The sequence below is a fragment of the Cynara cardunculus genome (genome assembly GCF_001531365.2).
Source record: "Cynara cardunculus var. scolymus isolate 2C chromosome LG 5, CcrdV1, whole genome shotgun sequence".
In the NCBI taxonomy this organism is placed as follows: Eukaryota; Viridiplantae; Streptophyta; class Magnoliopsida; order Asterales; family Asteraceae; genus Cynara; species Cynara cardunculus.
The window spans coordinates 36,994,469-37,006,602 of record NC_037532.1 but is presented as its reverse complement, the minus strand read 5'-3'; the positions used below and the strand labels follow the sequence as shown (position 1 = coordinate 37,006,602).

Genomic DNA, 12,134 nt, shown 5'->3' with positions numbered 1-12,134 from the left:
GGAGCAAGTTGATAATATTATTTCCAATCATATTACATATTATATAGAAAACAAACAAATATGAAATATTAAATAAATATTTGTAACAAGTAATTTTGTTTGTTGTGTGAGAAAGGAAAAGGAAAAGAGAAAGGGAATATTCGAGGAGGTGATGATATCCGTCCTAGTCACCGCCACCTCCCCCCTTCCTTCCTTTAAATACCCTCCCCTCCCCTCCCCTCCCCTCCCCAGAATATGCATATAATATAATATCTTTCTTTTTATTTATGAAAATGGCGGTTGTTCATCTCCCCCCTTCCTTCTCTCTTTACGCCACTCCTCTCCCTACCTCCGGTATTCTCTTCTTTCTTTCTTTCTTTCTCCCTTCTTCTATATTCATGATCTTCATTTAATTTGTATGTATTAATTAATCTTACTTTGTGTTTATATATATGTATGTATTCAACTTAGCAGCAGCAGCAGGAGAAGGAGGATTGGATGATGGGAACAGGAAATTCATGGTGGTGGGACACAGAGGTCATGGCATGAACCTCTTACACTCCACCGATACCAGAATGAAAGCCTATAAAGAGAACTCCATTCTTTCCTTCAACAACGCTGCCAATCACCCTTTGGATTTCATTGAGTTTGACGTTCAGGTCTTTTCTTTTTCCTTTCTCCTTTCTCCTTTCTCCTTTCTCCTTTCTTTTATATATATATATCATCACTTCATTCCAATCATTTACTATTTATTTATATATTTACTTACTTTCAACTTGTATTCATTCATTAATTGTAGGTGACCAAAGATGACATCCCCATCATCTTCCACGACAATTTCATCCTCTCTCAACACAATGCAACTCTTCATTACCTTCCTTTTAACCTTAGTTACTTATTTAACATACATACATACATACATCTTAATTAATTATACTATCTATATATAATTAATTTCAGGGTATTCTAGTTGAAAAGAGGGTGACTGATTTGACGCTTCAAGAATTCTTTAGCTATGGTCCTCAACGACAAGTAGGAGAGGTGGGGAAATCTTTGCTCCGGAGAACAAATGGAAATATAGTTGGGTGGGATGTCCAAGCAGATGATCATTCTTGTACCTTACAAGAAGCTTTCCAAAAAGTAAACCCTTGTTTGGGGTTCAACATTGAGTTGAAGTTTGATGATTATATCGTATATCAGCAACACCATCTCACCCATCTTCTTCAACTCATCTTCAAAGTCGTGTCTCAAAATGCCCAACAAAGGCCTGTCATTTTTTCAACCTTCCAGCCTGATGCAGCCTTGCTTATGAAGAAGCTTCAGCATATATACCCTGTCAGTATATTCATTACATATCTTTCATTCATTTCTACTTCTACTTCTACCTAGGAATTCTTTAATTGAAAATGAATTGCCACAGGTTTACTTTTTGACAAATGGAGGAACCCAGGTTTTTGATGATGTGCGAATGAATTCTTTGGAAGAAGCCAAGAAGGTGGCCATACAGGGTGGATTGGATGGAATAGTTTCAGAAGTAATGGGTGTTTTTGGAAACCCGATGGTTGTTAGAGATATTAAAGACTCCAAACTATCTCTCCTTACTTATGGGAAATTGAAGTAAGTTAATTAATTAGTTATATATGCATGCTTTTATTAATAAACAATATATATGTATGTGTATTTGAACACATTCATTCATGCATGCATGCAGCAATGTTCCAGAAGCTGTGCAAGTTCAATATCTTATGGGGGTTGAAGGTGTGATTGTTGATTTGGTACAAGAGATTACAGATGCAGTTGCAGATATGAAGGCCAAAAACACAGATTTAGAGAAGATCGAGTTGTCATTTCTGCTTACATTCATTTCACAACTCATTCAACATTAATTAATTAAACACGTCTTGGTTGATTCATTTAATTTAATTTAATTAATGGATGGATGGATGGATGTTGGGTTCATAAAAAAATTATTAATCTTTTAACTCTATACCTCTACCTATGTGCATTGTGCCTTGTATTTTTATTTGAGTTTGGTAGAATTTTAAGTTGTATTTCTTGATTTCTTTCCCAGAAAAAGAGTCCAAGGAAATATGTAAATCTTGAATTACAAGTTAAGTTTTATTTTTCTTATTCCTTTAAATTCTTAAATATTGTTTTAAGGTTACATTATTTAAATATCCTATCGTACATGTATAAAACCATATTTGAGTGACAAGTTTGAAACTAGTGGATTCAAGAATGCACTTGTTATATCACATTGTTATATCACATTATACAAGGTTCATGTCACCTCTACTTTTTTTGTATAAGAGCATCTCCAATGGAGGTTAATGAGGAGGTTAATGGGAGCCATTATATGCATCATGCATTGTGAAGGGAGGTTAATGGCCATTGTATGCATCATGGGGAGGTCAATGGGACCCACTAATTTATTTTTTCTTTTATAATTAAATTTGTAAGGATTTAATTATGATATTATATACATATATACACACTATAATATGATATTTATTAATCAATAAATTAATTTTTAATTTTATTTTTCTTAATTTATAAAAACAACATAATTAATAAAACATTACATTAATTTCAAAATACATTACATTAATAAGATATTACATTAATTTTATTAAATGTATTTTAATTTCGTTTCATTTTCATTTTAATGTATTATTCCTTGTTTTTAGTAGATTTTTAAATTTGTTGGTGAAATTATATTTATAGATAATATATATATATATACATACATATATATATATATATATATGATGTGGAAATCCATTAAACTCATTGGAGTATTATGGAGTGTGGGTATAAAATGATAAAGTTGTATGGTGAGTGGAATGCTGATGTGGCAGTCCATGACACTCTGGTAGAGTATCATCCATTGGAGATGCCCTAAGTTATATACAAATTATAACTTATGTTTATTTTGTTTTATAGATAATAAATATGTGTTAAATGATTTTTGAAAAAGATATTAATTAATTAGGACATGTTTTATTCATATTATCTACACTAATTATTTAAAATCATAAATTGAATCTATATTTTGTTTTAACAAATTTAGAATTTATAAAAAATACATAATTAAATAATTAACTATAAGAACATAAAGTGTGTAGTTTAATTTAGATATTAAAAATGATTTTGATTTTAAATATGAAGATGGGTTGGGGGATGAAGTTGCGGAGGGGAATAGGATTATAGGAATTTGGCTTTATAACTTGTATATTAACCTTTAAAACGTCTGTCTTTTAGAATTTTCAAGAAAACTACAATTTGTCTTTTTTAATTTCTTAAAATTTTCAAAAAAACATCACTCGTATTTTCTTAAAACTAGAAAGGTATTCGTACAATGCAACGAAATACATATCGATCTTAATATTCCGTTTATTCTTATATCTATCGATGTCAAAATACGATTTTATTTGGTTTTAAGAAAGCGATAATATTTTCATTTTTAAATAAAAATATAAATCTGAATATATCATAAATTTTTTTAAAAAAATAACATAATATAATTTTTTTTAAGTTTAATATAACGAAACAATTTATTTTTGGTATAATAATATTTTTTTTATAAAGCTAATACCTAAGTATTTTGTTAGAACTCAATGATTATCCTAATTATATTTCAGATTTTTTTATAATTAAAATGAAATACTTATCATGTATTTAATTATGTTTATCTACAGTTAATTACACGAATTCAAATATAAAGTTTTAATAAGTTGTAGTCACGTATAATTTATTTGTAATCTTGAATTTTAAGTAATATATATCAATAAATAATATTTTATGTATAAAAAATAATTTTTAAAGGATTTTATCAAATGTATTTTTAGATTATAAATTAAATATCACACATTACTTTTTATTGCAATTTATCATTTAAAAAAAACTAAGTGGTGAAATGAAATGTTTGTGATTATGAAGTTAAGTTGAAGCTGAAGCTGAAACTGAAACTGAAACATGGTCAAACTTTGAACCCACAAATTATTAACCAACGGCGACTTCCTTTACCAAAATCCATCGACGCCGACAACCCCCTCCTCTTCTCTCTCGCCGATCCTTTTTCTCTGCAATTCCATACACGTTTCGTCTCTCTGCTCTGCTCTGCTCTGCTCTGTACATACATATATATTTATTATTCTTTAAATGAAGTCGTCACTGGAGAAGTTTGGCCGCAGACTATCGTTGCACAAGAGCGACGGGAAGGAGAAGAAGGATCATCAGCCTTCCGCCCATTTAGATGAGCTTGCTCAGGCTTCCAAGGTAGTGCCTTTTTCTTTCTTAACCTTCACTTTTCCAGTCTCAATCAAGGGTATTAGGGTTTTACGTTAATGACATCTCTATTTCGTCTTTCATTCTCAAGTATAACCGTGCAATGTGCTTTCTACTGTTTTACAATAACCCCCCTCCCCTCTTTACAAATATACACCAAAAAGCTAGACTTCAGGAGTTAACAAGGGTCCAATCTAGTTTAAAATGACCCATCAATAGACTATGATTGCGGATAGGAAAAGCACCGGAAAGTTAAAAGGTTTTCGGATGATTCAAGGTCACTGCTTTGACATGGCATGTTGCAAACCAAATGTTTTAAGTTGCCATGGATGACTCAGAAGCAATGCTGCTAGGAACCACCATTATGAGAAGTTGCTTCATGTTCTCTTGTTTTTCCTTCTTTAGAACCTCATTTTGGTTCTACGATTATGTTTTTTTTTTCTGGCTTTACAGGATATGCAAGATATGAGAAACTGCTATGATGGCTTACTATCTGCAGCTGCTGCAACGGCAAATAGTATTTATGGTAATTGTATGGCTTGGTTTGTCTAAAAATGCCCTATTTTGCTGCATCAAAGTTGGTATCAATCAAAGTGAAATAGAGGTCTTAGGAATTATTGACATTAACCTGCAATCGTCCTTCTAGAATGTGATGCAGTTGGGGACAGTAACTGGTTGATTGACTTTTGATTTGGAAGTTATTCAGAATGCTTATGGTAACAGCATATTGTAGGCTGTTTTCTTCCAAGCTGGCTAGTAGTAATTAAACCGTACTTGCACTATCAGGCCTTGCTTAGATGTTCCTATTGTTGTTGTGGAAGCTTGACTGAAAAAACAACTTCTCATAATGGTGCTGCCTCTATAAAATTGTTAAATCTTTCAGAAATACAATTTACTTACTCTGCACTCATATAAAAATGTTATTTATCTATGTTTGCTACACTCATTCGGCTCGAAGCATCCTACATTGGATGGTTTCTTGTTAATTATGTTGACCTGATACATACAACTGCATTTCCCATGTTGGGTGATGATCTTTCATGAAGTTTTGGTCTCATATGAATAATAATCAATTACTTGTATTCTCTTTTTTTGGATATGCAACTGAAGAAATCTCATGAATATTTGTTTCTCAGAATTTTCGGAGTCTCTAAAGGAAATGGGGAACTGTTTGCTGGGGAAAACTGCTGCGGACACTGATCGTGAAAGTGGTATTAGAATTGTTTGTCAAACCCTGCTTAGATGTTCTCAGAATTGCTTGCTCTGTTTAGTCACTTTAATATGAGCTGATGACATGGTTGAGACCTGAATTCAGAGCAGATGATGGTATTTGTTAATCATGTCTACAAAAACCAGTCCAATGACAAGGAGAAAATATAAATTTTCATATGTAGAAAGTGCATGTTGAAATCTGTTGAATCTCAGATGTGCATGAGTCTGTAATTTGTACATGTAACTATGATTTTGTTCTTCAGAGTTGATGTTTGACATCTGCCTTGAGTTTTTTGAAAAAAAGGAGCATCTGGGGCTGGTTCAGAGAAGTCTAGAAGCAATTCAAGATAGCCTTTGGGTCCTGTAAGTAACCCGGACACAAGCCTGGTTGGCAGGGGGAAAGCTGCTAAATTGGAGGCTTCAAGTTGTAGTAGTATTATAACTTAAGTGATAGATACATAACTAAGGCTGTAAACTATTAGGTGAATTTGTAATATTTTGATTCTGAACAAAAGGAGGAAACCACTTGATGATAAAATGGGTCAGCAACAGTCTAATGAACATATGCTTTGTGATATGCCAGTTTAGTAATCAACCACAGAACTATGTAGAAATCAAGCAACTGGGTATGGTCTGCATAACTACCATCTGTTCTGTTCCCACTATGATATTCTCCCAGACTCCCACAACCACCATTATTTTGTTTTTATTTGTCTATGCACAGATGGTAACTCATGCACATTTCTTCTCAACTGCTTTTTGATACTCAGTAATTACATTTTGGCCTTTTTACAATATTTGATTGTGAACTTCGTTGAGACATTTCCATTCAATGCAGGAAAAGTCCTATCAACTTTGGGGAATATGCAATTGGACCTTCAGAAAATTGCAGATACTTATGTAAGTGTTCTTTTTCGTAGTGTAGCTGCATAAGTTGACCTGTTAAAGAGCAGTGACTCATTTCTTTCTCAATGTCAGCGTTCTTCTGTAGTTGTGACGATTACTAACCCATCGGAGTCTCTCCTCAGTGAGCTACGGAAAGTGGAGGTTTGTCTTTTTGGTGACCTATACCCTTGTAGTTAACTTATGTTATCTGTTTATCTTCATCACTTTAGCAATATCTTTAGGCTGTTAATTATTCTAGTGTTTTGGTAGTACTCTTGTGGATTTTTCATGGTTCTGATCATGTACAATACATGTGACTGAGGATGCAATCTCTATAAACTACTTTCATGGTTTAGAACAGGTTTTGACAGAAATAGCCGCTCTACTCTTTTGAGTAGAGGCCAGGTCTGCATACATCTTACCCCTCCCAGATCCCACCTGCGGGTGGGACATACTTTGTTTGTTTGATTTTTGGTCTAGAACAGGTTCTCAACCACACTTTTCTAGACAGAGTTGATAACTATGAGTGGATGATGAAAATTGTTATAATGTTGCTGCTGGAGGTTAACCTAATATATGATAACATTGTCCATTCATCTAAATCTTTTTAAATGTATGTAGCCTGGTGAAACGTTTCAGGGTTAGCGAGGGCCTGTTACCCGGAATGTTTATGTAGCTGAACAAACTTCCAGGGTCATATACCTGAACACAGAACAACAGTTTATACCAAATGAATCTCCGTGCCCAACAATTAGAAACCCCTACGTTTGCACGTAAATGCATAGAGGTTGATTGTCTTAACCGTTGCCAAATCTGTGGTCAAGTAGGACCTTCTTTTGGTATGAATTGGAGAAATGTAATCTCTTTGTCCAACCATTAGAAATAGTTTATGGCCAAGGAACAAAGGTATGTGAGACTGTCAAACCAGACACGCTGGTTACTTTGTATATGCATATGCACTAAGGGCTGTCTTCAACTATGAACTAAAAGCTGATTTTTCTCAAAAGGAATGGAAATAGCTTTTTTGGAGGAACTTTTCTGGTCGTATAGATATTATCATGAAACTGATTGTGAAGTTTTTGCATAAAAGCTGACTCAATGGTGAATCTTTTTTCACGGCTGTCTCAAAGCTCATAATATAGCGGGTTGGATATCCAGGTTAATCAAAAAAAAATCTCATAACATAGTGGGCTTGGAGTTACCCTGGTTATCGAACATCCCCTGTTACTTCCGCCCTCGCATGATTCTGTCAAAATACAAATGTTAACATCCATACTAAGTTATTTCTTTTGCCAATTTCAAATTTCATCCAAGGTTAGTTGTTTCCTATTAAAAATGAGCGACATATTACTGCTCAGAAATCTCAAAGCAATGGCAGTGAGGTCAAGTGCTCAACCGTGTGGCAGTAACACCTCTGTCCTTCAGAGGAATGAAACAAAATATGGAGAGTGCTTGACAATTATCTTTGTAATACTCATTCTGTATTAAGGCTTTCTTCCTTTTGCTACTAAGATACAAAACCTTCACCCTTTTCATTTCTTGTATGATCTGAATTGGCATGAAACTCTTCCTCCACCTCACTTTCCTCCCGTACTTGTGTCCTTAGTTTGTGTAGCCAACAAGGCGTTGATGTAACTTTTATGTGTATTTGCATAACCATGAGACTATTCTTGTATAATCATCATTTAGCAATGTAGTATGGACACTTATCTTGCTTCTCTGATACTGGTGCAGGAGATGAAACTTCAATGTGATGAAAAGAGGTAGATTTTTTTTGTTCTATTGTAAACCTGGTCATTGAAGTAAAGCTTTATGACTGAGTGCAAATTTCCAGAGAGGCGTTTGAATACATGATGACACAACACAGAGAAAAGGGACAATTGAGAACTGGAAAAGTTGAAAGTTCTATTGCACAAAAACTAAAAGAAGCTCAAGACGAATATGATGAAGTGACTAGACTGTGTGTATTTCGGGTAAAATCACTGAAGGAGGGACAATGTCGCAGTCTTTTAACACAAGCTGCTCGCCATCATGCCGCACAGGTTATATCTTTTTACCCATAATGACCAGTTTATATGTCACTATTTCTGACCCTCATTAAGGATACGCAAATGGGCGTATTCATTACCCAGTAGAACCAGTTTCTAGCACAAGTTAATCCCACTGGTCCTTTTTTCTCTGAAACTCTTACAAAATCCCGATTGAGGACAGACATTGTGACTGATTAGGACTGGGCCTTAGGCTATTGTAGGACCGATTTTGTTTTGATTGTCATTTTGTATGTATTTTTTAGTTCTCTTTATATTTTTTACTAATAATAAAATATTTTGGGGTATTTTTTGAGTAAATTGTGCAATAGTTGTTGTAATCCAAAAATCTTAAATCGTTATTCCAAAATTGTTAAAACATTAGCCCAAAGTGTTAGACAAGGTTAGTTGCTCACAATGTTAAAACAAAAAATTGTTGGCCCGAAAGGTTAAACATTAACCCATAAAGTTAGCCAAAGATTAATATATATTATTCAAATGAATTTTATAATAGACAGTAATACTTGATTGCCAAGTGTTTGCAGAGCTGAGGGGGGATTTGAGGCATCTTACCTCATTTCTTCATCAGTTATTTAGTCCACGTCCATCAGTATCAGACCATCATTGTCCTGCCCAATCACATTTCTTTTTACTTTTTTATACCTAATGTATTCAATAAAACAATGGTAAAATTATTGAACATCAGGCCAAAATCAAGAATTTCACATTTCATTTACGTCATAATTGAATGAAGAATCAGAAAATCTAAATAAAATAATAAGGTAGACGGAATCAATGAAGTGTTGCTTAATTATTATTACGATAAAATTTATATTCATACAAGGATAAAAAATTACACAAAGCAAAAAAGGGTACTTGATGCTAATATGAATTATAGGATTAACTAAGGTCATCGATCTAAAAGAGAGATTCCAAGAAGTGGCAGATTTATTCACTCTATCAAAGCCGTATCTGGTATGTTATCCCAATGAACACAATAAACATTATCCAAATAAATTGGAAAAGCGGCTTGCGAACAGGCCTGTTTTCTAAAGGCGGGGCCAGGCCTTAAAATTTGTGCTTCTCTATTGGTCCTTGTGGTGAGGACAAGAATTTGATTTTGGGTTTCTTTCTAATCCTTTGAAGCAGTTGAGTTTCTTTCGCAATGGACTTAAAACCCTTGAAGCTGTTGAACCTTGCATACGAAATGTTGCCGAAAAGCATCACATTGATTATCAACTTACTGGACTATGTAACTCGGAGTCCCGGGAAGGTGAACCTATGAGTGGATATGAAAGCACAGACGATGGGGAACTGAGTTTTGATTATAGACAGAAGAAACAAGGGATTGATGATGATGGCACCTCACAAAATCCAATGGAGGTAAGTTTTGTGCATAAATGAGCATATGCCGCTTGTGCCATACTTCAGCCACACCTTGGAGCATGAGATGTAACTTGTACATTTTCAATGATGTTTTATATACTTGTACACTCTTTAGTATTTGTTCTTGACATTTTAATATCTGTTAAACATGGTCATCTCTGTATGTGGAATATTTGTAGCCACCTCTAATTGCCAACCATTTGGATAGCCATATCTGGCACACTTGTTGGTCACTAAAATAGCCTTCTTTGTTATGCTGTAGTAATTTTACTTTTATTATTATTTTTTTTCAGCTGGACCGGATAGATCTTCAAGGTTCAAATTTAGAAGATGCAGAGGTAAGACATGATCAACTTTCAGTGTTCTCCTTGAAACTTTTAATTATGAGAATCCATACGAAAAGAGATTCATCCACTGCTACTTATTAACACTGAAATTCCCTAGCTAATAGATGTTCCAAGGCTTACCTTAGCTTTTCATTTACTTATATGCTTTCATCTCTTCCCATGTATTTGATGTGCACCCACTAAACCAAAGCTGACCAAACAGAGTTTCTTGAACTTGGTACCTCTTTGAAACTCGCTATTGAATGACTTTCTAGGCTAATGCTGTTTAACCAAGGCTCATCAGGGATGGGTGATCCTTCATATTTAAATAGCTTTCTGTTGCAATTTTTGGAAGTGCTTAATTGCTGTTGTTGAACTTCTTATTTATATGCTTATGATTTTCTAATTTTCTCATTTCTAATCTTTTGTGGTTGGGCATGTGAATTAGTTCTGACTGATCCTTTGAAATATTATATTATCCTTGCTTTCTGCAGGTAAATAAGAATAACCATCAAGGGGAGCAGCTTTTTGGTAGGCAAACTAGAGTGAGCAGCTATTCAGCTCCTTTATTCCCAGAGAAGATTGATGCGTCTGAAAGGCCAAAGGAAACGCAACCCTCACGGAAGTTTTACTCTTATGTGCTACCTCCTCCGGCTGTAGATGCCAGGAATCCAATTTCAAGACCCTCTACATCTGTTTCTTATTCCAGTCCATTTCAAAGTTTGCAACAGCCATTGCCAGTGGACCATGGAAGACGTATTGGTGATGATAACATGTTGACATCTGCTTCTACCTCAAAGGCCCAGTCTATGATAAAAGATGGTAACAGTATCAATCCGTCCATCCAGTTACCTGCTCCTTCAGCTGGAAGATTTTCGCTCTCACAGCGGGATACTCATATCAGAAGTGATGGTGAAGTAGGGAAAAGGCAATCTTACTCTGGTCCATTACCACCAAGCAAGCAATTTTCTTTTAAGATTGCATCAAATAGCGGGCCCATTACCTCTACTGAGCTTCCTCAGCCACCCTTTCGTGTCCCGGTTTCTCAGCCAAGTTTGTCACCAAACGTATCTCGTAGTGCTTCACCTCCCCCTATATCTTCTCCAAAAATAAGTGAGCTTCATGAGCTTCCTAGGCCTCCTAGTGGTTTACCCTTCTCGAAGCCCGTTGTTTTTTCTGGTGGTATGACTGGACATTCAGCACCCTTATTTTCCAAGAATCAAGAGATTTCTCCACCATATAAAAGGGCTATGCTAACATCAACTTGCGCTCCGCTTCCACCCCCTCCTCTAGTTGTTCCCCGAAGTTTTTCCATACCCTCAAGCAACCAGAGGGAGATGGCATTACATGTGAACATCCCTTCAAGTAACAGTGAAACCTGAAGAAGCTTCTCTGCTAGTCGCACCCTTTTAGCTTTTAGATATCAAGCTGCTATCAAGAAGTAGCACCTCATGCAGACCCGTCAAAGGTACTTGAGTACCCTATTTGCTATTCATATCAAGTTATCTCTCCCTGCCCCTTCTAGAGGTCAAAATCTAGTAATTTGGGAAAGCTGATCTAGGAGATGGGCTTGAAGTTGCATGCATTTAACTTAAAACATTTCGCTTTTAATATAGTGCAGATGGAATGGAGACTGTTGGTGGTGTTGCCTTCTCATTCTTGATTCTTTGTTGATGCAGGTTGAGACTGATTTCCGGACTGTTTGCTGAGCATATTCGTTTAGGTTATTGCTTCCTTTTTGCTCTTGCTTGTCAGTAGAGGTCCGTAAATACGATCTACACGACCCAAATATTGTGGATTTTGGTCATCATATGTTTTATTTTTTTTCAATTTAGTTGATTGTGTCGCATCGTAGTGGTTTATATTTTTTAAATATCTAACATCTAACAAAACATGATGTTTGTTTTTAGTGTTGTTAATACTATATGACTGGGATGCTAATGACTTGTGATAATGGGTGGGTTTTTAGTTGACTTTGAAAGTAGGTCAAGGACCCATGAGATTAGTCGAGTCGAGTTGGTGCTTTGAGTTT

The 12,134-nt window shown here is 35.0% G+C and overlaps 1 protein-coding gene across 8 annotated transcripts; it reads left to right on the top strand.

Annotated features, from left to right (window-relative positions):
* Positions 1-231: 231 nt before the first annotated feature.
* On the top strand, positions 232-11,931 carry LOC112513202 (uncharacterized protein At2g33490-like). 8 transcript variants are annotated; one of them, XM_025119388.1, is made up of 16 exons: positions 232-333; positions 454-638; positions 779-838; positions 940-1,314; positions 1,400-1,596; positions 4,173-4,257; positions 4,720-4,792; positions 5,403-5,477; positions 6,317-6,378; positions 6,457-6,525; positions 8,098-8,126; positions 8,198-8,405; positions 9,537-9,773; positions 10,070-10,114; positions 10,597-11,570; positions 11,782-11,930. In XM_025119388.1, the coding sequence occupies exons 1-15, from the start codon at positions 267-269 to the stop codon at positions 11,482-11,484; spliced, it is 2,655 nt and encodes an 884-aa protein (XP_024975156.1). In that variant the 5' UTR covers positions 232-266; the 3' UTR covers positions 11,485-11,570; positions 11,782-11,930. The 8 variants fall into 8 exon arrangements, with proteins under 8 accessions (XP_024975156.1, XP_024975155.1, XP_024975159.1 ...); XM_025119387.1 differs by having other exon boundaries at positions 236-333; positions 451-638; positions 11,782-11,931; XM_025119391.1 differs by having other exon boundaries at positions 236-333; positions 460-638.
* The last annotated feature ends 203 nt before the right edge of the window (positions 11,932-12,134 follow it).